Source organism: Chiloscyllium plagiosum, unplaced genomic scaffold (assembly GCF_037043375.1).
Source record: "Chiloscyllium plagiosum isolate Xiang-an unplaced genomic scaffold, Cpla_swu_hap1 HiC_scaffold_17, whole genome shotgun sequence".
Taxonomy (NCBI): Eukaryota; Metazoa; Chordata; class Chondrichthyes; order Orectolobiformes; family Hemiscylliidae; genus Chiloscyllium; species Chiloscyllium plagiosum.
The window spans coordinates 68791742-68818999 of NW_028270155.1; the positions used below are offsets into that span (position 1 = coordinate 68791742).

General features: G+C 40.0%; 1 gene segment (V, D, J or C); it reads right to left on the minus strand.

Moving 5' to 3' along the window:
- Nucleotides 1-8396, minus strand: part of LOC122558631 (Ig heavy chain C region, secreted form-like) — a 129599-nt gene extending 121203 nt beyond the window's left edge. Inside the window, 2 exon segments of the C gene segment in view lie at nt 4925-5221; nt 8099-8396. Of these exon segments, the coding sequence occupies nt 4925-5221; nt 8099-8396 (595 nt within the window).
- Between the last annotated feature and the right edge of the window lie 18862 nt (nt 8397-27258).

Consider the following 27258-nt stretch of genomic DNA (forward strand, 5'->3'; position numbering starts at 1 on the left):
ATTTCAACCGTGTGATATGTGTTCAAGGATTATACTGTGGATCACATGAAAAATCAGTAATACAATTTATGGAGGGAACAGTTCCACAGAGGTTTGGCAATCTTCAATTTGGGTTGTTTCTTAAGAAGAAAACACATTTTATGAAACGCGTCAATTTATATCAGCACCTGCTGCAAAACTGTCAAATTCTTAACTTCATCAGATTTAATGCAGATTACCTCCTGTAACATTTGGCAATTAATACGTGCATCTTGCAATTATGTAACTCCTTTAACATGACCAGGTGTCCAACGCATTCCAGAGGTCCGTTATCAATACAATCCAGCCACTTACAGCAGATTAGAACAAATGGATCAGAAACATAAATTTCTGGAGAAAGTCAACTGGTCTGGCAGCATCTCGTGGCGAGCGAAACCGAGTTAACTTTTCGAGTCCAGTGATTTTTTTTTTTCAAACAGATAGCAGCGAGGAACAAAGTGGTATATATACTGAAGACAGAGTTTGGTACTGTGGGGAGTTTGGGTAGGGAAACGAGTGAGTGGATCGGCAGAGATGGAACCAAAAGAATGGAACAACATGTGCACAGACAAAGGGATATATGACAACATGCCAGGAAGAAAAGAATGCTGGCAATGTGGAATATAACTAGATGCTAACGAGTTGACTGTCCTGAAAGCTGTTCATGTCCTTAGTAGGACTTCGAGTGTGGGAGTAGGCAAAGGCCATAGAAGAAGGTGTTCAGGCCCGAAAATTGTTGAATTCGACATCATGAGTCCTGAAGGGTACAAGGTCCCCAAGCAGCAAATGAGATTCGGTTCTTCTAGCTTGCTGGAAAGCTGCAGCAAGTCCGAGACAGAAATGTTGGCCAGGGAACATGGTACTGTCTTGTATTGACAGGCAACTGAAAGCTAGATGTCATTTTTGAGGACAGAATGAAGATTATTTGCGAAGGAATTGCCTAGTCTGTGTTTTCTGTCCCCAGTGCAGAAGATACAGCATTGCCTCTACACCACTGAAGCCAGATGCCAACTCGAGGACACCACTTCCTACCGCCCCCTCGGCCATGACCTTACCCCATCACCAAACCACCAATTCCCAGACCATACAGAACCTCATTACCTCAGGAGATCTCCCACCCAGAGCTTCCAACCTCATAGTCTGGGAACACCACACTGCCCGGTTCTACCTCCTTCCCAAGATCCACAAGCCTGGCCACCCTGGCTGACCCATTGTCTCAGCATGCTCCTGCCCCACTGAACTCATTTCTACCTACCTCAACACTGTCATATACCCCCAGTCCAGGAACTCCCCACATACGTTCGAGACACCACCCACGCCCTCCACCTCCTCCAAGACTTCCGTTTCCCCGGCCCCCAATGCCTCATCTTCACCATGGATATCCAGTTCCTCTACACCTCCATCTGCCATTACCAGGGCCTCCAAGCCCTCCGTTTCTTTCTCTCCCGAAGGCCCCAACAGTACCCTTCCACTGACACTCTCATTCGTTTGGCTGAACTTGTCCTCACTCTTAACAATTTCTCCTTTGAATCCTCCCACTTCCTCCAGACCAAAGGGGTATCCATGGGCACCCGTATGTGACCCAGCTATGCCTGTCTCTTTATTGGCTACGTAGAACAGTCCATCTTCCATAATTACACCGCCACCACTCCCCACCTCTTCCTCTGCTACATTGATGACTGCATTGGCGCAACCTCGTTTTCCCGTGAGGAGGTTGAGCAATTCATCAACTTCACCAACACATTCCACCTCGACCTTAAATTTACCTGGACCATCACTGACACCTCCCTCCCCTTCCTGGACCTCTCCATCTCCATTAATGACGACCGACTTGACACTGACACTTTTTTACAAACCCACCGACTCCCATAGCTACCTGGATTACACCTCGTCCCATCCTACCTCCTGCAAAAATGCCATCCCATATTCCCAATTCCTCCGCCTCCGCCGTATCTGCTCCCAAGAGGACTAATTCCACCATAGAATACACCAGATGGCCTCCTTCTTTAGAGACCGCAATTTCCCTTCCCATGTGGTTAAAGATGCCCTCCAACCTATCTCATCCACATCCCGCACCACCGCCCTCAGACCCCACCCCTTTAACCGCAACAAGGAAAGAACACCCCTGGTGCTCACCTTCCACCCTTCGCATAAACCAAATCATCCGTTGACATTTTTGCCACCTCCAAACGGACCCCACCACCAGGGGTTATCTGGGAATGATTATCTGGGGAGGGATTAGACAGCCACGGCTGACAAAGGAAGTCAGGAAATGTATTAAAGAAAAAGAGAGATCATATAAAGTGGCCAAGAGCACTGGGAAATCAAAAGGTTGGGAAGTCTACAAAAACAAACAAAGGATAACAAAGAGAGAAATGAGGAAGGAGAGGATTAAATATGAAGGTAGGCTAGCCAGTAATATTAGAAATGATAGTAAAAGTTTCTTTCAATACATAAGAAACAACGACAGGCAAAAGTAGATATTGGGCCACTTCAAACTGATGCTAGAAGCCTCGTGATGGGAGATCAGGAAATAGCTGGAGAACTTAATAAGTACTTTGCATCAGTCTTCACGGTGGAAGACATGAGTAATATCCCAACAATTAAAGGGAGTCAGGGGGCAGAGTTGAGTATGGTTGCCATTACAAAAGAGAAAGTGCTAGAAAAGCTAAAAGGTCTTAAAATTGATAAATCTCCTGGCCCCGATATGCTACATCCTAGAGTTCTGAGGGAGGTGGCTGAGGAAATAGCGGAGGCGTTGGTTGAGATCTTTCAAAAGTCACTGGAGTCAGGGAAAGTCCTGGATGATTGGAAGATCGCTGTTGTAACCCCCTTGTTCAAGAAAGGATCAAGACAAAAGATGGAAAATTATAGGCCAATTAGCCTAACCTCGGTTGTTGGTAAAATTCTATAATCCATCATTAAGGATGAGGTTTCTAAATTCTTGGAAGAGCAGGGTCGGATTAGAACAAGTCAACATGGATTTAGTAAGGGGAGGTCGTGCCTGACAAACCTGTTGGAATTCTTTGAAGAGGTGACAAGTAGGTTAGACCAGGGAAATCCAGTGGATGTGGTCTATCTCGACTTCCAAAAGGCCTTTGATAAGGTGCCACACGGGAGGCTGCTGAGCAAGGTGAGGGCCCATAGTGTTCGAGGAGAGCTACTGGTGTGGATTGAGGATTGGCTGTCTGACAGAAGGCAGACAGTTGGGATAAAAAGTTCTTTTTCAGAATGGCAGCCGGTGACAAGCGGTGTCCCGCAGGGTTCAGTGTTGGGGCCGCAGCTGTTCACGTTATATATTAATGATCTGGATGAAGGGACTGAAGGCATTCTAGCGAGGTTTGCCGATGATAAGAAGTTAGGTGGACAGGCAGGTAGTACTGAGGAAGTGGGGAGGCTGCAGAAGGATCGAGACAGTTTGGGAGAATGGTCCAGGAAATGGCTGATGGAATTCAATGTGAGCAAATGCGAGGTCTTGCACTTTGGAAAAAAGGATACAAGCATGGACTACTTTCTAAACGGTGAGAAAATTCATAAAGCCAAAGTACAAAGGGATCTGGGAGTGCTAGTCGAGGATTCTCTAAAGATAGACATGCAGGTTGAGTCCGTGATTAAGAAAGCGAATGCAATGTTGTCATTTATCTCAAGAGGGTTGGAATATAAAAGCACTGTAGTGCTACTGGGACTTTATAAAGCTCTGGTTAGGCCCCATTTGGAGTACTGTGTCCAGTTTTGATCCTCACACCTCAGGAAGGACATACTGGCACTGGAGTGTGTCCAGCGGAGATTCACATGGATGATCCCTGGAATGGTAGGTCTAACATACGAGGAACGGCTGAGGATCCTGGGATTGTATTCATTGGAGTTTAGAAGATTAAGGGGAGATCTAATAGAAACTTACAAGATAATACATGGCTTGGAAAGGGTGGACGCTAGGAAATTGTTTCCGTTAGGTGATGTGACTAGGACCCGTGGACACAGCCTTAGAATTAGTGGGGGCAAATTCAGAACAGAAATGCGAAGACATTTCTTCAGCCAGAGAGTGATGGGCCTGTGAAATTCATTGCCACAGAGTGCAGTGGAGGCCGGGGCACTGAATGTCTTCAAGGCAGAGATTGATAAATTCTTGATATCACAAGGAATTAAGGGCTACGTGGAGAATGTGAGTAAGTGGAGTTGAAATGCCCATCAGCCATGATTGAATGGCGGAGTGGACTCGATGGGCCGAATGGCCTTACTTCCACTCCTATGTCTTATGGTCTTATGGTCTTATGGCTCTATAACATCATTTTCCAGCCTTCCCAGGCAACACCTACTGCAAACTTTAGTGCGTACAAAAAGAACAATTTGCAATTTCAATGCACTTTTAACTGGATTAAAATAATTCAAGATACTTCTCAGCATCATTATCGTGACATTAGGACAGAAAGTAGTAAGACTCAAGAAGCGTCTTAAAGAAGGAAAGACACAGCAGGAAGTGGAGAGGTCAGAATTTTCCAAATATTGGAGGTAGGCAACTGAAAACGTTGTTGGCAGAGAGCAGCTGAGCAAGATAAACAATATACATGTTCAGGTTGCATAAATCACTTGGGTGGAAAGGATCAATTTTATTTGTACGCTCATTTCATTTAGCAAAAATTAATTGCCGAGTTTTCAACTTTTGATTAGTTTTCACATGAACCTCCCGTTTCAGATCACTTCAAGGAGTTATTCCTCAACCTGCATCTCCAAGCTATCTTAGAATATTTTGCATTGTTTCCATTTCTGCGGCATTGAGAATAAACACGGGTCGCATTATAATAATATGCTCAAATCTGAACAGCTGCCCAACGACTTAAAAAGTCGCGTTTATGATCTTATTTCCATCACACCTCCAACTCCCTACTGGGAAAATTTTCGATCTTACCTCGATTAAAGGAGTAGCTGACACTGGTGGGCACCTTAAGACAAGCATGAGATACCAGGCAGGTATAAACTACACTGCTCCATCCAGGTTGTGCATCTTTCAACGAACTAGTAACCTCATAGAGCCCATCCACGGTCTTGCTTCTCACAGTTTCTATTCCAGCATGAAGCTTGAAACCATCTTTTAACCAGGAGATACCTAGATCCTTCGGGTAAAAGGCAGTCGTTTTGCACTCGAATTTCAAATAATTCCCTGAAATCTCTTCCACACGATCGATTTTCAGGAGGGTTGGGGGAACTATAACAGAAAGTAAAACATTTGTAAAAAAAATACACTCTCTTTTGTACTCCCTCTCCACTCTGCCTCCTTGCCCACCCCACGTTATGCTATTCCATTCCTGCTGTGACAACAGTTTTCCTCGTTATCATATTTTAAACTTGGTCTTTGCATTTATTTTTAAAAATGCACGGTGAAATGCTGGGATGTTTAGCAAACGATGCTCAAAAAGGATGATTCTGGGTGGAAAATCTTTAATAAAGTGCAGTGCTAACATAATCCCAGGGTTTTCGCTCTACTATAAATGAATTTCGGTTTTTGGACTTTCTTTTTTCCTGGAGGAGATTCTGCCTGTAGGGAACTTACGAATTAGGATCTGAAGTAGGTCTATCCAATTAGTAGGTCATTCGACCCTTTGAGCCTGATCTAACAGTCAATAAAATCATGCCTGCGATTTTTGTTTTCCTGATTTGTATTCTTGTCTTGGCCTGAACTCCACCAACCGGCCACTTCCCCCCACGCCCCCCCCAAAAGATCAATTCTACATTAACCGTTTATTAAAATGAATGTATACGTAGCTGGAAGTAATGTCACTGGGTTTGCATTGTTCTGCTGTTGATTACAATCAATATCCTTAACCTCTGTTCTCTACATGTTTATGGTTCCTGAATTTTAATAACAGGGAATTATTAAATTAGTTATGTTTTTCTCTTCCAAATTTATGCGAGCTGTTATTGCCAGCAAAGACTGAAAATTCTTCCATTTACCCCACAGATCCGCTTTAGATATCACAGAGTTCCCGTGGACAGAGGAAATAGTATTATCTTGGTCTCCTGTCATAAGTCCATTTGCATCGAAATATAAATTAAAGCGCAGGAGCGCAGAAGTTTATACCTACGCTTAGTGCTTTCCTTCCTTCACTTTGCCTGTTGTGCCTACATCAGAGAAAGTCAAGTTGAAGGACTACAGAGGATCAAGCACAGGCAATGAGTAACTTCACTGTCCTGCAAGCTTTAGGTCTGGGGATAGCATCCAGCATTGAGTGCAAGAACAAAACTTGCCCTACGCCAGATAATGTGATTCACTTGTTAAAAGAAAGAGATTGATGTTGAAAACATTTTCGTTTCAAGCATGCACAGCCAAAACGTTTGGTCATTCCACTGTTGACTTTCTTGCATGAATATGGCGTGGAAGCAGAACATTCCACCCATCGAGTTCAGATCTCCACAACTTCCTCTGTATTTCACTTAGGTTGTGGTTGAACTGTATCGCAACTCTTTTTTCTGTTTTTATTCTGTTCCTTTGATCCCCAGGATTAATTCCCCTTGATATCCATCTCAACGTTTGAACAATTCGGCACAGAATAATTCGGTCGGAAATTTGCAAGTTGAAAAATTATCTAGTTTTTGTCGCATATACATGTTATCATTCACTTGAATTTACAATGAATGCAAATTGTCGGTGCCAATTAGTAAGTCTTTATAATCTTGTATAAGAAATTGATATAGGAGGAGTTAGAATTGTTCGGATGGAAGATTATAATCTGAAACGCTTTTGATCAATAAGAAAATCCAAGGGTATCGGGGGTGGACAGGAAAGTGCAGTTGAGACCACTAACACACTATCCACAATTTTATTGAGTGGCTGAGTAAACTCGACGGACAATGGTCTACTCTTGCTTCTAATTCTTCTGCTCGTATTATATCTGTAGATGCTCAGATACATTAGAAGTGATTTCTGTTAGAATTTCACATTTCAGTGACCCTAGCACTTCATTTTTGTGTTAAGGTTGTTTCCATTGTCGAAATTTAGCACCATTATTTTGAGGTAAACCGAGCATCTTACACCATGGCATAAAAATCAGATATTGCTGGAGAAACTCAGCAGGACTGGCAGCTTAAGAATATAACAAATAGGAGTAGACGTAGGCCATCTCACCCGTCGAGCCTCCTCCGCCATTCAATAAGATCATGGCTGATCTTTTCTTGGACTCAGCTCCATTTGCCCAGCCGCTCACCATAGCCCTTAATTTCTTTGCTGTTCAAAAATCTATTATTGCATGAAAAAAAATTTTAATGCGGCAACCTCAACTGGTTTACTGGGCAGGGAATTCCACAAGTTCACAACCATTTGCGTGAAGAGTTTCCTCCTCAACTCAGTCCTAAATCTGTATCCCCTTATTTTGAAGCTATCTGCTAAGCGAAAAGAGAGTTAACCATTCCAGTCAAGTGACCTTAAAAACCGTACTGAAAAAGGATCGCTGAACTCTAAACGTTGGCTCACACAGATGCTGTCAGACGTGTTGAACTTCTCTCGAAATTTCTATTTTAGTTTCTGATTTTCAACATCCACTGTTCTCTATTTTATCATATTTCATGAATTAATTTCACTCCACAATTTAAACAGTTATCCTGTTCCACTATCTTGGCGCAATATATTGTTTCTGCACGAAAATGTCACTCACTACATTAACAGCACTGTGCAATGTCATGATCACAATGAGCAGTGGAATGTATCTTGAGAAATGGCACAAAACGGGCGAAAGCGAATCAATGGCCGTCATACAGCGAGGTCAACGGAGAAGAAATTCCCACAGTTGTGTGAAGCCAATAAGCTGTCACTGGAGTTTCCTCAAATTATAAAAGTTCAGATCATGTAAGTCACACAAAACAGCTAAAGGGTTGTCTGCCCCGGCACAATGTTGAAGAGTGTGGTGCCGGAAAAGCACAGACGGTTAGGCAGCATCCGAGGAGTAGTAGAGTCGATTTTTCTGGCGTAAGCCCTTCATTCTGTTCCTCGCATGCTGCCTGGCCGACTGTGCTTTTCCAGCATCACACTCTTCGACTCTGATCTCCAGCATCTGCAGTCCTCACTTTCGCCTGGTACAATGTAACTTACCGCACACTGTCAGCAACGAGCCACTTTCAGCTCCAATGATGCTTTGCTGATGACTTATTTTACAATGATACATTCCAGAGTCTGCAAAAGTGACATTGAGGACATGAAGCAAGCCTCTTCCTTTCTGGACGTGAAATCGCTTTCTGTTGTCCGGTTCCAGAAACAATTCCTCATTGTGTCTCCACCAAAATACTTCAGGAACATCTTCAAATATGGGAAATGTGCAGAACATGGAAACATTGTCACCTCTGGCCGCCTTTAAGACTTTGGGAAACTGGTGTACTTTGCTCGAAGTCATTTTAGTGACTACTGAAAAAAAAACACGTAAAACCATGATGCTAGTTGGGAGACAGCTGACATGGAAAAACAATGGAGGAGTAAAATGCACAAACAATTAAGAACAATCACGCGCATCCAATTGGAGAAGCAGGGCATCTAATTTTGAGATGCAAAGTTTTTCTGAGTGTGAAATACAATCTAAATTATTCTAACAGGGTAGCGAGTAACATTTAAGAGTACCTGGCCAAGCTATACCCAGAAGAGTCATGAACAGAATTGCTGCTCTCACCGACATTTTGTAAATGCGATAGCGCGGGCTTCTTGCTGCAAACGACAGCAGTATTCTGTGTTGGGGGTGGGGCTAAAAATGAGATTCATAAATAATAATATTAACTGTGAGGCCATGACATGAGGTATCACATGACTAATGCGGCGTATTGGGTGCGGTTGTACTTCTCTGTGAGAGTTTGTGGCGTTCGTGGTTCCTTTCTAACTCCTTGTTGAAACATTTCCAAATGAAGAGTGACGGTTTTGTTTTCCAGTCTCCAGAGGGACATTGCATTCCAAAAACCTTCTTTGTCAGCATTTACGTTTTATCGTTAGCTCAATGCTGAAAATATCTCTTCAGGCCGCAGTACTCCAACTCCGTTATCTCAGCGATTCCCCTTCTCGTAAGTAACTGTTTATCCTGGGAGCTCTGAGTTTCATGCCGCCATTATCTTTCACAACATTTGAACGTCCGAAATTCCAGCAGGAACCACTGGATTGATAATTATATTCATCTCCATTTCTCTTTAACAGAGCCGATGGGAACCGTTTGGTCTTTATTTTAGTCGGAGTTAAATGAAAAAAAAACTTATTTCCAAACTATTTTCTGTTGGAGCTGTTAGTCTACACAATAATCAAGAAATAGTCACGACATTGTGTTTGGTAATAACTGGTGACGGAACCGCGAGGGAAGAAACAAGCCTGCACCATGCCCATTTAACCTATTGCAAAGAAATGCGTAATCTTGTGGAAGTTACACACGTTTTGTAGACTTTCAGCTTGTTGCAGATGGCAGCTTGCTGACTGGAATTATTTAACATAAATTAGCAGACGAAACTTATTCAGGAAGCCCGATGCTAACCATCATCAGCGGAGCTACACGGACATTTAGTCCACAACAGGTACGACTAGGTAGAAACACATTGCCACTGCGAAATTCAAAAGCATCTGAGTCTTTTACTAATGTGTCCACGTTCCGGCTGGTCTGACAGAATGTCGTTTATCCAATGTAGTTTATGCAATCAGACCTTTTATGGTAATTTTTACCATGAAAACTTTTCATACTTTTGAACGCTGCTAATTATTTTGATCAAGCAGAATAGCACTACCTCTTCAACATCACTGAATTTCCAACCCGAATATCATTCCAATAAATATCTTCCAACATCCTCTCTAAGGCTTCGATATTCCTCATGATTCGGAGATGCCGGTGTTAGACTGGGGTGTACAAAGTTAAAAATCACACAACACCAGGTTATAGTCCAACAGGTTTAATTGGAAGCACACTAGCTTTCGGAGCGACGCTCCTTCATCAGATGATTATCACCTGATGAAGGAGCGTCGCTCCGAAAGCGAGTGTGCTTCCAATTAAATCTGTTGGACTATAACCTGGTGTTGTGTGATTTTTAACTTGGTATTCCTCATGGTTGAGCATAAGTCTCCAGGTTGAGGCTATTTCATGTTTAGTACAATTTATTTGCCTTATGTTTTACGCCTCATTGGCCCCCTAGCTTCAAACTATTGCAAACACACTGCAGAACTTTACTTTTCATTAAATCTTCCTTCTCTTGGCAAACACTAAACCGGGAATCATTGCCTCTGCTTGCTTTTTAAAACTAGTTTATGAGCATTGAGACAAGGCAGGATTGTTGTCCATCCCAATCACCCTTGACGGAATCCTCTTTGTTCACTTTTTCGTGGAGTAAGAAGTATGGCAGGTCTTGTTAATTTCTAATAACTGTATAAATGAAGATTACAGGAACGAACCTAATAAAATGACACCATGTCATGTTGCTTGTGTATTGCTGAGTAGTCAATGAATTGCTTAATTGTTCACTACCATTCATATCTGGGTGTGGCAGGACTGCAGAGCTTCGATCTGATCTGTTGGTTGTGGGACTGTGTAGTCCAGTCTATCACTTGCTACTTGTGATATTTGGCATGCAGGTAGTCCTGTTAGCTTCACCACGTTGACACTATATTTTGAAGCGTTCGTGGTGCTGCTTCAGGCATGTGTTCCTATCCTCTCCATTGGACCAGTGTTAATCAATTAGCTTGATGTTTTTGGCTGAGTGAGGGATGTGCTGCAGTACAATTCTGCTGTTGCTGGTGGCGCGCAACTCCCTACAAATACACAGTCTTAAGTCGGTCCCATTCTGTACATTGATTGTGCCACACAACATGGTCGAGTGTATTCTCAATTTGAGTTAGAACATCTTCTCCTCAATGACTGTGCAGTCATCACTCTTGATGAAACTGTCAGCGACAGATACACGTGCAATTGACAAATTAGTAAGGATGAGGTCAAGCATGCTATCTGCCTTCTTGTTGTTTCTCTAATCACCTGCCACAGCCCCAGTCTACCAGCTATGTCCTTTAGGACCCGACAAGCTTGATCAGTAGTGCTGCTGCAGAGCCACTCGTGGTGATGAACATTGTAACCCCCCCACCCGGAATACATTTTTTGCTCTTGCATCCTCAGTGCTTCCTCCAAATATTGTTCAACATGTAGAACCACTAATTCATCCGTCAAGGGAGGATAGTATGTGATAATTAACAGAAGGTTTCCTTGTCGATGTTTAACCTGAAGCCCTAAGACTTCATGGGGTCTGGAGTCGATGTTGAGGACTCACAATGCAATTCCACACTGACTGCGTACCACAATGCCGCCACCTCAGGTGGGTCTCCCCTGCCAAAATATTCTACAAGTGTAGTCGCTATTGTCATGAGCTGTTAACAATTTCTGTATGGTACAGACCCACAATTAATGCAGATAATTATCCTTTTTTTAAAACAGTATTTGGACAAGGAATAATGGTGAGCTCAAATGCAGAGAAAATCTTCTTCCTACTCATCCAAATGTTTTGTGAGATGTTTTTACCATCATTTTCTTATTGAATGAATAAACTGTGCAAAATCAAATGGTGTTTTTGTTACTAACATTCAAACTTCATTTCTTTAATATAGGAATTATTATTCATTTCGAGAATACAGCAAAGTCAAACATTATATTCTGGACTCGACAATTCCAGTAGATGGAGCAAATGTGAATGTATTAATCATGTACGCATGGTTTCAAGCTGACAGTATCTAGAAATTCAATTCTGTACTTGATCTTCACAGTGACCTCTCGGTGCTCGACATTTCACTGGGCTCCAATTAAGTTCATTGGTAGTTGCAGGAACAGCACCTTCTGTTCTGTTAGGAATTTTGCAGTTTTCTGGACTTAACACAGAGTTTAGCTATTCTTGAAAACAATCTTGCGTTTTATTACTGCTTTTTTTCCAGCGGCGTACCTGCTCAATGGTACATACTCTGTTCATTATTTGTTTTCGCCCATCGCTACTCTCCTTGGCTGTGCACGAGTAAGTCTCCAATCTTTCCTCTTCTGTGTTCCACCTATCTTGGAGCTCCCTTTTCACTATTTTTCATTCTCTGCATCCAATTGTTACACTTCTAAACTTTACAAAGTTCGAGTCAAAGAGCCCAGTCCTTGCAACTCACTCGGACTTTTATTCCACATCAGACAACCTACATCCAGAACCTCAACCTGAGCTACAAATCTTCTCAAAACTCGCTATCCACACACATCTATTCCTTCCACTGCAACAATGCGCAGTGTGTGCTGTCGACAAGATGCACTGCAGAATTGCATCAAAGATACTTAGACAGCACGTTTCAAACCCTGGATCACGTCCATCTCGAAGGACAAAGGCAGCACATCGATGCGAACACCTGCAAGTTCCCCTCCAAGTCACTCACCATCCTGACTTGATAAAATAACACCGTTCTTTCAACTGCCACTGGGTCAAAATGCTGGAATTCCGTTCCTAAGGGCGTTACACCGTACAGTACATGGATTGCAGCAGTTCAAGAAGGCAGTTCACCACCACTTTCTCAACGACATCTAGGGATGGGCAATAAATGCTGGCCAGGCAGCGATGCCCATGTCCCACGTCCTACGAGTTAACAAAAATATGTTGCATATTCACAGACGTCTTTTCTTTGAAATATGCCTTTCAGGCTCTCTATCGTTCACATGCTAAAAAATAACATCTTCTGGTGTTCTCACCAACATAGTTCAGGAATTGTACTTATAGATTTTCTAATTGCTGGGCACGCCACTCGTCAGATTGCTACTTGTTTTCGTATTTCTTTACACTACAACTGTTGTCACAACTTCAAAAGTATTTCATGGTTGTGAAGACTTTGGAGAGTGTGGCATGTATATTTAAATCACTTATTTTATCGATTGCTGATAATAAGATTTTGCAATGAAGTGATCTGTTTCCATGTTACTTCTGGCCCAATCAACGATATTTCAAAAGCGAGTCAATGAAGTGTTGCATGAGAATAAAACATACGTATTTCACCAATTTGATATACCAGACATATGTGAAATTGATTGGAATTTAGCATTTCCTGAGGACTCTTGCAAGTTACAGAACTCAATGCACATGAAACACATTATGATGAAGGGTTATTCACAAGACTATAGCATTAAGCTGCCAGTTTTTTCTCCCCATCGTCCCTATTTCCCAAATCCAGAGCCAGGTTTTTAATGGAATTCAGAACATTCAGTGAGAATTCCACATCTGATTCTCGGTATTCCGGTGACCGAAATCACAAACTTGACACAGTAGCCCCAGGTCTTTGGCAACCACCAAGGTTATTGGATGTATTAATAACGAGTGTCTATCTGTTTCCCTTTGCACAAAACAACTGTATAAATGAATATGGCTGGCAAGAACCTAATAAAGTGACTCCATGTCATGTATTGCTTGTGTATTGCTGAGTAGTGGGGATCGTGATGTATTTAGAGATAATTTAGCATACCAATGTCGTCTTGTGAAATTCAGAAAGATGTACATAAAAAAGATGTTTAACACAATACTTCATCACATTGGTTCTGTTCTGGCTAGCATTCATCTCTCAACCAACCTCATTGAAGTATATTATCTGCTCATTATAATGTTTTTGTCTGTGGTGTATTTTTATGTGTCGCATGAGTACCATGTTTCCAACATGACAAATTTAGACCGGTAAAGCTTGTCAAATTGGCTGTAGAGCACTTTGGTAGCTCAATGCACTGCATGAAATTAAGGTCACTGAGAAATCTTTGAACCATAATGTTATTCTCCATTAAAAGTGGATGTAAGTGCCAATTATTTTTCTAAATATTTACTGGCTTGATGTAACGTAATAAAGAGAGCCATTTACCTCCCTCGATGTAGTCAATTGCGAGTAATTACTTCAAAAGAAAAACATAAATTATTCTCTATTGGATGTTCCCACAGAAAGTATAACTTTTTTTTCTCTAAAGTGAGTTGGATTTAACATTGATATTAAGCATTTCATCTGGTTAGCTTTTTTTTTCCTTTAGTGGCCAGTGGCAAGCAACGCCTTTTTCAGAGGGCAATGCCAATCTCCCAGTTATTATTTTCTTTCCTTACCTCTGCACCACCACCTAACTGCTCTGGTGCTTATTTTCCCCAGCACCCATGCTGTATTATTTGTATTCCACCATCAGGAAAAAGGAAACACCCGAGTGGTCAGTGACGAACGATGCCCTTTGGGTAGCTTAATTGGAGGTATGGTTAAGGCATATTTAAACTAATTACCAATTATTGGTGTTTAATTTCAATTCTTCCTTTGGTAGATTCGAAATCTGACTTCTGTTCCTATAAATGGAAGTGTAAGGCAACATGAAACACTACTGACAAGCCCTGTCAGGTAAACGACCCAGATTGAAGCATCAGTGGATATTAAACTAAGGACAAACTCAGAATGACAACTATGATTGAGCTGATATCAGGGCAATGCCTTCACATATTGTCTTTCAGCTAATGGCTTCGCATATTGCACGCGGAGGAATCGCTAAACATAGACATTGCAGAACTTTTGGAGAAATGTTTGGTTGATATGTGCGAAATCAAAAATAAATTTCTTAAATTATACTTCTTCCGAACGTCAAAAAGGTAACATGAGTGCGGTTTTAACTCGCACATGCTGAGATGCACGCAATGTCTAACCATAAGTGTTTCCATTACTGTATTGGTTGTGATGACGTTCTGTTCTCCAAGTGGTTGCAATGATTAGCTAAGTGAAAAAGAACCGAGCTAGAGTTCTGATGTATTTTAGAAGGTAATTTGCAAGAGTTCACATTTGATCGCAATAATTACTTCATAGAAAAAGAATACTGAAAATAAATTCGTCTGCGGCCAAAACGTCTGAATAGATTAAGTAACATATGAGAAGAATTTAAAAGGAAAAGGACGAATTGAGGCGAGTAAACCATAAGTAAATAAAGACAACTACACACGTGCACACTCATGCATGTAACAGTAAAACGAAAATATAGCATATGTTGAAATTATCATCAGGCCTTTTATTATCATATTTTTAAACCACTGAGCAACACCAGATGGTGCTGCTTGATCAAATAACAGCCTTTAAAAGGAAGAGAGAGGCAGAGTTTTTTTTTTGTATTGAATTCCAGAGCTTTGCAACTGTGCAGCTCACGCCATATCCACTAACGATGAAAATTGGAGATGGGCAAGCGATCAGAATTAGAACCAGAACAAAATTTTAATGTGATTACAGAACAGAGATGACCATTATAAAATAAAACCATTGCACAGTCATTAGTCAATATAGATAAACCAGCAAGGGGGTGATGACTGAATTGGGAATTAGTAGAGTTACTGGCACATGCATGCAGATATACATACATACATATATATATATATATATATATATATACACACATACACACACAGACATTGGCAGTCTTACACTTATTCACATACTGGTGTAAGTATGCACATATCAAAATCCACACAGTCATAAATACCTATATACACAGAGAAGACCAAATACAATAAATTGATAATGGAATTGAAGATGAAATAATACTGGCAAAGACAGTACAAGAATTGAAAGGCTGATGTAATAAAATAGTGCTTAAGTGCTTTCTACTAGCCTTTAATTAGCAAACAGATGGCAAAGCGTTTTGTGGCAGCCATTGGTGCAAATCAGCGATTTATACTCTGAGACACCATGCAAAACAAGAGAATGTAATGAATATTTTGACTGATGTTTATCAAAGTAGATGTTGCAAACCAAGCATATATAGAAGTGAAGAGATTGGAAGAAATAAATTGTGCAAAAATGTCTGACCAGGATGTATTGGAAATTCTATTTGTCCTCAGAGTGGATAGGTTGCTTGGTTTAGATGACTTGCTTCGTGGAGCATAAATAAAAGTGAGAGTGGACATAACAGAAGAGATTGGTATAATCTTTCAAACTTCCCAAGAAGAGGTGGGGGGTGCAGCAGCAACACAATTGGATAACAACAACGTTCAGTCGCTTCCATCTCAACCCATGATCCACACCCAGTGCCATGTGCCACCACAAGCACACTCTCAACCTTTCGCTTCATTAGCATCACGTGTCACTCTCCTAATCCCCAGTTCCATTTTATTCTTCCTTTCAGGTATTAAGGAACACAAGCTCCAAAAGCTCACTGACACCATGCCCTTCTGGATTCTTCCGTCTACTCCTTTTCTTTGACCTTATTCCATTTTCCAATTCCACAACTTGCTCTGTATCCACTCTGCCCTCTGAGTATTATCTATACTAACAATGGTCAGTTACCTTGAAAGGCTGATATGCACTGGAGAGTGGTGTCAAAATCGTGGGCTTAATTCCTGCATTGGGTGGGGTTACAATGAAGGATTGTCCTTCTCAACCTCTGCACTTGCCTGATGTGTGGAGACCCTCAGGTTGAAACCAGCGTCTGTCATCTCTGTCTAACGAGAGGGCAACCTGATATTTTGATAAAACTAAGATGATTACGTTTTGCACACTCTGACTTTCCCTTCAGATTCCGAACAATCACTACTGAACAAAAAATTTCATTTCTCACTTTAGGTCCCCTTATCTCAATGAATTTCAGGCAGGCGATGAGGTTGAACTCTGGGGAAGGAGTCCACATGATGTTCCATGGACTCTTTCACCCACATTCAAGCACACCCTCCCCTCAGTCTCTTGGCTTGATTTCTTCATTGAGAATTGTCAATTTGACAGTGATTGCCTTATTTTCTCTACTTCCCTTATATACTCTAACCTGTGTCCCTCTGAATTTGCTGCACTCAATTCTCTCAGTTCAAATCTGGAATTTGTTTTCAAATTTGCCAGTCAGGGTGGTGCTATTGTCACGTACCTGGTATCAGCTGAGCACTAATTGTCAGACAGATCCTCTGATCCTGAATCACAGAGATCTCGCCTCCACAATTCACAGTGGAAACTTGTAACTAGTGGAGCGTGATGGGGATCAGTGCTCTGGCCAGAATTCTTCACAATATATATCAATGATTTGGGTGAGGAAAGTGAATCCTCGATATCCAAGATTACAGTTGGCACAATGAACAGTAGGGACGTTAAGTGGTGAGAATGGCACAAAATTTGAAGAGTAGTATAAACACGTTATAAGAGTGGGCAACAGCTTGACAAATGTGAAGCAATGCACGTTGCCAGAAAGAATAGAGGAGCTGGATCTTCTTTAAGTGGACAAAAACTGTAAAAAGCTATGAAACGGAGAGATTCATGTGTTCTTGTCGATGAACACAAAATGCTAGAATCTGAGTTGAACAGTTAATTTGGAAGGCAAGTAGAATGTTACCTTTTGTTTCAAAGGGAATGGAGTATAGAAGTAGGGCGATCCTGCTAAAAGACTACACGGCTCTATTCATACCATAGCTGGACATCTGTGAACAGTTTTATTCCTGTTATCTAAGGATACATATATTGGCATTGGAGGCAATCCAAAGAAGGTTCACTAGGCTGATATCAAGTATGGAGTGACTGTCTTATGAATACAGGTTGAGTAGCTTGAACTTTTAATCATTATATTCAGAGTGGGAAAGCAATCTTATGGAAAGATAGAAGATTTGTTTGGGACATGATAGGTTTGATGCTGAAAAGCTGTTTCTCCCTTGTGAGAAAGTCTACCATAGAGGGCATAATATCAACATCAAGCATTACACATTTAGGATAGAGATGCAAAGGAATTTCATCTCTTGGAGTGTAGTGAGTCTATGGAATTCCTCTCACAGAAAGTTGTAAAGGATGAATCTTTCATGATATTCAAGGCTGAGACAGATATGTTTTTATATAGATAATGGAATCAATGAATATGGCGAAAAGGCAGGAAAGTGGAGATGAGGACAATTAGATAGACCATAACATCATTGTAGGTGAAGCAGACTTACGGACTGAATGGCCTACTTCTGCTCCAGCGTATGTAAAGGGCATATCTTTTATGTCTTTCAGTCTGAGCAACCTCTTCCCCTTTCTCTCTTTGTCTCTCTGTCTCTCTCTCTCTCTCACACACACACACACTCACCCACACAAACACGTCATTGTCATAAAAAAATCATTTTCCAGCCCCCTTCAATTCATAAGAAGAGTCATACAGGACTCATAACATTAATACCGTTTCTCCTTCCACACAATCTGCCAGGTATGCTGTGTTTCTTCTATGATTTGTCAACTGTTAATCAAGTTATCTACCAGCCGTCACTGTTCTTGCTTCTTTTTCAGTTGACGTACAATCAGCAACTTCTTGTGTTCCGTGGCTGACCATCATGCTAGTCACACTGCAAAAATATAATCTATGTTCTGTCTAGTCAGACTTAACTCTGAAATCTGCTTTGTTCTGTATTGTAATCAGCTTGGATAAAAATGAAGTGTCGGTCACCTGGGGTAGAATTCTGTTGAATTAAAAAGGGATCTGTGAATCATTAAAGAAACAAGCACGCAGAATTACTGCACATAGAAAGACCAGTTTTGAAATTTATTGCACAGACTGGAATGTCAAAATAGCTTTGACTGTTGTTCTGGGAGTAGAAAAACGTAATTGAAGATTGCTTGAAATCTTTGACTGGTACTGTACTGAGATTAAGCAAAAAAGTTGGAAGTAGAACATAAAATTGGAATCTATCATAAAAGTTGAAATGTTTAAAGATTTTACCCAACAATTAGAACTAAATGAATGGAAAACTGCAATTGATATGTTATCATTGATTTAAAATTCAACTAGAAATTAAAAAAGAAAAAGAAAGGAAAGCAGGAATTGAAAAGATGAGAATGCAGGAAAAAATGGAAAGGGAGAAAGGCAACAAAAAAGAAAATTAAATTGGATGGAGTAAAGGAAAAAATACAATGAGAAATGGACTTTAAAAATATTATCAATAAATAGACATCAGAATTTTAAAAATAGTATAGGATTTGGCTACAGAAAAGTTTAGTATAATTCAGGAAAGAATAGATAGGAGCTCAAAAGAGGATTATTTTCAATTAAGGGATTTGAATTAACTAAAAATCTGCATTGGTTCCTAAATTTATATAGCATGGAGTGGAAAGATATTTCATCGCATTTCAAAAGGTAGCCTGAAAGATGAAATTACAGAAAGATACTTGGGCCTGAATGTTACAGAATATTTGGATAAGTACAACTAAAAAAAAGTTGCGTCAGTTTGTCAGAACAACCATCTTCAGAGCATAAAACTTTTAAAAAGCCTGCAAGTATTAATTAATATGTCAGGTGATTAGAAACAAACCTACTCAGCAATTTGCAGAAGTTGTAGGAAAAGAAATGCATTCGGATTGGTGCTATATCCCACTGACGTTTGAGAAAAAAAATTGACAACTTAAAGTAAACCATAGCTATGGAATTCAAAATTGTGTTTCAACAATTAAGCCTTACCTAGATGAGCTTCAAGTATCAAAGTTCTGAGAACGGCAATTTTGGCAGGTCCCCATGAGATTGTACACAGGCAATTACTTGTGGGGTATTAACCATATGGAAATCAGCGAGGAAATTGAAAGAAAATATTTATTTGGGTTGGAAAATATGTTAGTTTATTGAAATAAACAGAAGAATTCCAAACAAGGTAGGAGAAAGGATGGAGTACAACTGTGATAGAAAGAAAATTATATGCATCCATTATAATAAGACAGAACATCATAACGCTGAAATGGGACACTAACTGCAGAAATATGAGCTTAAGAGATCCTTAAATAAGACAACATCAGGAAAGGAAATGAGCATTAAAACTGTAGCAGTGGTATAAGTGGAGAATATTGCATTGTAATCCAGTAGGAAGAGTAAAATAACTCATTTCATTAATGGATGTTTTTATTTGATACTCTAATACAAAGTCAGATGATTAGATGTTCCAGATAGTTTATTTCAAAGAGAGATGTATTTCATTGGTTTTCTAATAAAGGAGGCAAACCAGGAACGATATTGAAAGACAACAGAGGGCAGAAATAATTGTTGCTATACACAAAGTGCACAATGTCATTCTATTATCTTGAATTTATTTAGAATATTAAAAAATGTAATCAGTGTAGTTTGATTAATCCAAATTGAAACAACTGATTTCATCTGAGGCAATAATATGACTATTGTAAGAGATCATATAGTTTCCGTATTTCAATGTCTATATTGAAATGAATATGGACTGCAATATAACTGAAATACCAGGAGAGGTTTTCCATTTGCATATTAAGAACAATGGAAGTAAAATCCCCCATGTAATTCCCCATTCTTAAAACAAACCGAAACTCTTGAAATTTTTGTGAATCTATGATTTACAATGAAAATTTGTGCCTAACATAAGCACAATAGCTGCACCTTTAGTAGAATTGTTACAAAAACAGGGAAAAACTGATAAAGTGTTATGGACCAGGCCAGAGCCCCTCAAAACATTTCAAGAAAGTAGACCAGACCCTAACTTTGCTAATTGTTTTAAACAGGTGTAACGTGGATATTCCAGGAGGGATGCAGCTGGTCAAACCTTTTAGTTTTGAACATATCGGAATTTATTTACATGATTACTGAATGAAACAGAAACAAAAGTGAACAGAATGCCGAATAACAACCTATCTAAAACCAACAGATCAGCTCAAATTAATCATGCTGTCCCAAATATTTGCAACAGCCCCTATAAACGTCCCTTGGCACAAAAGCTAAAATCAAATGCAGGGTTTTACAGGGGAGATGTCAGAGAGCGCGGAGGAGCAGTCTGAACCTGCTTCTTTGGGTCCAACAGTTTTTACAATTGCCTGACTGCTTTCAGTGAATAGCCAGACCAAACCAAACCCAGAGTATTGCTGAGCTGGAGAACCGGTCACTCCTCTTCCATTATGCAAGTGTGTTTTGTTAACTTGAAAGCCTTTTTCTGAGGCAGTATCTGTTAGGTATAATCAAATTAGCACTGAAACCCTTCAAAAGTAGACTTTTTTGAGTCTGCATCTTTTAGGACCTCTCTGAAAAAAGAAACCAAGGACACCATAACATTGTTAAAAGAGCAGCACCATCACGTCAGCAGAATGTGAATCATTATTTTAGAAGTTGATGATGATGTTAACAAACGAATTCACGTTCTCCCCGATTCAATGAAGTGTTCCAAAATGAAAATTAATGCTATTGACTTTGCAATAGGTGCAGACGTTTGACGAGGTGGTGAATTTGTCAAGAGAGAAGATCGTGGGACACTGTTTTAAAAAGCTATCCGAAAAAGTACTCAACATTCAAAAAGGAAACGTTGTGATTATTGTTGACTTTTTAAAAATTTAACGTCAATGTCCATCATGGTTGCGAAAAATCACTAACATATACTGACTGCATTCTGTTAGCTTTTGTAAGGGAATTTCTGTCTTGAAATCCAAATCATGCCGATGGAGTGTATTGAATCAACTATAACAATATTGCTGGAAACAAAAATGTAACAGCGAACACATTATCAAGAATGTGATTGAGATGAAATAGTTTAAGAGTTTGGAAAGTAGATGAAAATACGTTGCTTAAATTATGTGTAAGGAATGGGTGAGCGTGAATGAATGTAATTTTATTGTGTTGTTTTGTGTCTGTGCTACATTTATCTGACTTCGTTCCATCAAGAGGATGAAAAATGAATTGCGTTCAATTTTGCCAAGGGGCCTTTGATGATTTAAAAAAGTTGGAATCATCACAGACTGTATCAATTCAAGGAAGATATCCATTGTGATTTTCTTGATGACAAAGATAATTTACACATTCATTTTGCATCACAAAATGGAATTAAACAAAAAAAAAACTCCATTGATTTTACTTAAAGAATGAGAAATCTGTGACAGCCTGAGTTGCACATCAATGTAGTTTTGAACCCATTTGGGCCAATGGGGTCCGGTAGAACATTAAGTATGGCAGAGGCTGTGTGTCGCTTAGAAATTGAGAATCCGGGTAGTCTTCATCAGAACAAATGAGCGGATCATTACTGAACAACAAATGTTAACTTCGCGTTCTTCTCACAGATGCTGCCAGACCTGCTGAGGTTTGACAGCAATTTCCGTTTTTGTTACAGATCTCCAGCATCTATGGTTCTTTGTTTGATTTATTTAACCAGGACTGCTCTGGACAGGTGTTTCTTTTTTTTAACCAACTTGCGTTAAAAATGATGCATGCAACTATAACTTACGATATATTGTCTGTTCCAGGTTTTTGTTATCTCGAGAGCTCTTTGTATAGATAACGACTAGAAAAGTTTGAAGGATTCTGTTAATATTTGGAATGATGGCAAGCATGGCTTAAGTTTAGATCTTGTGCCCTGCAGCAAGACATTTCAGGTCGCTGGCTGTAGCTTTGAGAAGCCACAAGATGTGATAGATGGCGGCTTACACCCTTTAATTCCTGTTGTCCACCCCTCACTCCTGCAAACCACTCACCCTGCTAGGTAAACAGGCCTTCTCGCTTTGACGCAAAGAATTGATGCATGCAGACTTATGGAATTTCAAAAACAGTGGACCTATCACCACCACCTACCAAAATGCCCCATAATGTTGTCTCTGAACACATATCGCATACCCCCACCCCCATTTTATTGGTACCAATATACTACCAGAAAGCAGGTCAGAATTTATATCTTGTTTATAGAGGAACGTCAACGGTATTTTGACCAATCAAATGTTTGAACACAATTAAAAAAATGTTGACTCGCTGTCTCTAAATCCCTGTAAAGTTTGTGGAGGATGAACCTGGGCACGTGCCTTGTTGCTGAAGTCTCTGAACCATTTTCTGTTCCCAAACGTTTATTAGACGTTAAAGAAATTGAACTGCAAAGCTGAAACCATTGGTGTATCTTTGTAGCTCTGCTCCATTCTGCAAAAGTGCTTCTTAACAGAAGCCTTGTCGAACTCAGCACACTGACCCATGCTACACCGTTAAATGAAAACTGCTCAAATCTGGACGACAGCCAGACGGATATCGGCCAGAATTCATATTGACACTATTGGATCTCTGGGATTGGGCTCAAACTGGAAATCTTCTTGAGCAACAAAAACTAAATTGTTTCTGTTTTTCAGTAGGTTATTTCTCCAACTCACTCCACCTTTTGTAGTAGAGGTTTGATTTAAAATAATGCTTGGGGACCATATTTCATTTTCTATTTCGCTTTTGATACAATTTGATTTACTTTTTTTTTGACAGTGGAATAGTCGTTTGGCTTCTATTGCATTTTAGGAATGTTTTCGCCTTAAGGGGAGAACTTGTTTATATCCCCGTGTCTCTTAGTTTTGGATGCTTTTCTATTGAAAACGTTGGACATTCAACTCGAATAACTAAAGAAACGGTTTTGACACAAGTTGTGCAGTTTTGGATGCAGTAGCCTTTCTCTTGCCTACCTATCCTGTGACGTGGAAGACCAAATAGTAAATCATGTTCAGTAAACGATTGCTTTTGGTCAAGCAGAACCAGTCTCCGAACGGAGTTTAAACCGTGTTTGTGAAACTGAACAAACTACCTTCAAACTAAATGTCAATGTTGAAACACACAAACAAGTGCACATTTGAATACCAGAACACTTGGCCTGAACATAGTTTTCAACTTGCGACAAGACGAAAATGATTTCGGAAACTTTGCTATCTGCGTGGAAAGCCTCCCGACATTGAATTGTTTTTGTAATGGATTAGCCAACAATTCTTCCATGTAGCATTTCCCAATAAAACAGATATTCCAGATAGTTGGTTCTTACCCTGACTGGAATGAATTATAATAGCGATTGGAGCACGTTTTATGATTCACAGCTAACTATTCCGGACCTACATCCATTAATATTCCCTCAGCTTCCCAACATATTTAAATTCTCAGCTTCTTGGCATTCTCTGTCACCTTTATTTCTGCATATAATGCGGAATTTTCTTGCTGTTTAGGTCTTGATGCTCTCTTGGAATCAGCTATTTGCAGAGTCGCATAAGTAAGCTTGTTATCTTCACTTCCTTGCTTGGTCTGTGAAAGGAACATTTTTTCACTCGTTAGACCATCGTCAATTCATTACGAGGTTTTATTCAAAAGACTTTAGTGGAATTTCCTCTCATCAGTTACAATTTGGGCTTAGTATTATTTTCTGTGTCTGATTTCTGTCCACACTAGAGCCCTGACCTCAAAATTCTTGTTATTCTGGTTTGAACTTCTCGCAAACTGCGTAAGTATATCAACATTGCCCATTTAGGCGAACTGGATATTGCTTCAATTGAAAAAGCAGCGGAATCAAATTCCAGTGTGTTAAATGTGATTGGAACGTTGATATTGCAAACATCCTTTCAAGGCCCAGTTTCCGAGCCGTAACAGCTAATGTGATCTGTTTATCCCATGGAGAGGCCTCACGTCATACGTTTCAACTACCTTTATCCCTTGACTGCTGATCTTCCGAACCCTGGGAACCACGGCAAATATAGTAGGTATTGGCTGAGATGGTCGGACCCAGCACAGTTGGAAAGTTAAACCTGGGGCCTTTCAATTCCCTAAAGTTTAATATACATTGAAGGTGTTACAATAAGTGATAAAATTGCTCGTGATCATAGTCAGTACTCTCTTTGCCTGTCTGTTCCTATTTTTCCTGAGTGGACAAGGCAGGCAGAATGGTGCTTGTTCTCAATGCTAATGTTGCCCGTATACCTGTAAACTCGATACTTGCCACTCGTATCAGCTAAGTTTAATTTGTTATAGCTCAGGACCATCATTATTATTGCTAATTCACGAAAGGAAACATAGATAACTGAGATTGTATTCTAGCCTAAAACTAATCTTAATAGCCCACTGCCGGTTGATGGCTCCCCTGATTTGTATGGACGACCAAATCAGCAGGAGAAAAGTTGTCAAATCCCGAACAATTGCTTTATTTTGTCTTTTTTTGCCATGGTATAAGAATGTCAGTATTTGTTTCCCATCGCTATTTGCCTTGAACTGAGTGTCTTGGTAAGCCATTTCGAATAGTCGTTAAATATCAATCACGTGGCTGAGTGACTAGAGTCATATGTCAGCCAGGCCAGGTAAATAAAGGAGCAGCAGGTTTCCTTCCTGAAAGGAAATTACTAACATGCAAGCAAGGAACAAGAGCAAGCCACTCGGCCCTTCAAGCATGTGCCATCATTCAATGACGTCGTGTTTGACGTGACTGCATTCTCAACTCTACATTCCTGCATCCGCTACTCATCTTCCTGAAAGGAAATTACCAACATGCAAATAAGGAATATGAGCAAGCCACTCGGCCCTTCAAGCCTATGCCATCAGTTACTGAGGTCGTGTTTGACCTCACTGTATTCTCAACTCTACATTCCTGCACCCGCAACTCACCTTGACTCCCCCAACGCCCCCGTCCCACCTCCCATAAACTTTCGACTGCTTAATAAACGAAAATCTGTCTACCTGGCCTTAAAAATATTTAAAGTTTCTTCATCCACTGCCTTTTGAATAAGGCAATTCCAAAGTCTCATAACTCTATGAGAGAAACCAAAAAGAAATCTTCATCACTATTTTAAATAGACGGTCCTTTATTTTTAAACTATGACCTCTTCTCCCAAGAAAGGAAAGATCCTTTCAACGTCCAGCTGGTCAACTCTGTCAGGATCTTAGATGTTTCAATTAAATAATCTCTGACACTTCTAAACTCCTGAGGATAGCTATTGTATAGCCTATAGTCTACAAAATGAAGCAAAAACTCAAAAATGAGGTGGGAGTAAAGAATCATGGGAAGCCAGGAAATTGTACAGTATTTGAGTGAACGCTTCGCATCAGTTTTCACAGTAGACAGTAACAGCATTCCAAATTACTAAACAATCAAAGGAAAAAGGAAGAGTGGGATAAATTTAACAACTATCACTGGAGAAAAAGAAATGTCAGGGAAACTAGTAGTTCATATAAGTTAATAAGTCCCCTCGACCTGATGGGATATATCCTAGGATATCAAAACAATATCTATAGTACTGGATGAATCAGTAATAATTTTCCATAAAACCTTAGGTTCTGAAGAAAACTCCGAGAGGGCTTTAAATTTGCCAAAATAACATTTTTATTTAAAAGGGAAGGAGACAATAATAGGTAAATATAGGCCAGGCAGCTGAACATCCGTTATTGGGGAAATGTTTCAGTGTATTATAAAGGAGGCATAGTATTTCGACGTGCATGATTCTTAAGCAGAGTCAGCATGGATTCATTTAGGGGTAACCATACATTAAGTTATTTAACCAAATAAAAGCCATGGTCTTGGGGATAGTAGATTAACATGGATTGAACATTGACTTATTACTAGAAGCCTGAGATTTAGGATGGGGGCAGTGCATTTTCATAATGGAAATCTGGAACTCGTGGAGTGCCACAGGGATTAGTACTAGGGTCACAATTTTTCCAAACATGTATATTAAATACTTAGATACAGAAAGTGCATGCACAGTGGCTAATTTTATGTATAACATTAAAGTAGGTTGGATTGCGAGTTGTGAGAGTGACGCAAGTTTTTACAGGGAGTTGGCAGATGGAGTATAATGTAAGAAATGTGAGGTTATGTAGTGTAGCAGGAGGAAAAGAGGTGCGTACTATTCCTTAAATGCAAGACAGCAGAAAGCTACGGAAGAGACTGATTTGGGATTCTCACGCATAAATCGCAAAAAAACCAGCACCGGGTTTTTGCAGATTTTAAAGAAGGCAAATTAAATGTTGCCCTTCATTTTAAAGGGGATGGAGTATAAAAGTAGGAATATTTGCCAAAACTAAACAAAGCACGAGTTCGAACATGGCTGGAATATTCTGAATAGTTTTGTTTCCCTTCTCTCAGAAAAAATATATTGACGTTGGAGGCACTCCAGACAAGGTTCACTGGCTAATACCGGGAATTGAGGAAATGTGTTCTGAAGTGAGGTTGAGTAGTCTGGGCCTGTACTCATTGAAATTTAGAAGAATTAGAGATGACCTGATTGAAACAGACAGGATTCTGAGGGGAATTGATGGGATAAATGTGGAGTTTTTTTTTCCCATGTGAGAGAGTCTAGGACCAGACGGCATAATTTCAAAATAAGTGGTTGCATATTTAAAACAGAGATGAGGAGAAACTTCTTCTCTGCAAGGATAATGAACCTTTCCAATTATTTCCTACAAATGTTGTCTCAGTTGGGTCATTGAGAATATTTAAGCCTAAGGTAGATTTTTAGTTAGTAAAGAAAAGCATTGATGCAGAGAAGGGGCAGAAAAGTGGTTTGGAAGCTTGTCAGGTCAGTCCTGATCTCATTGGAATATG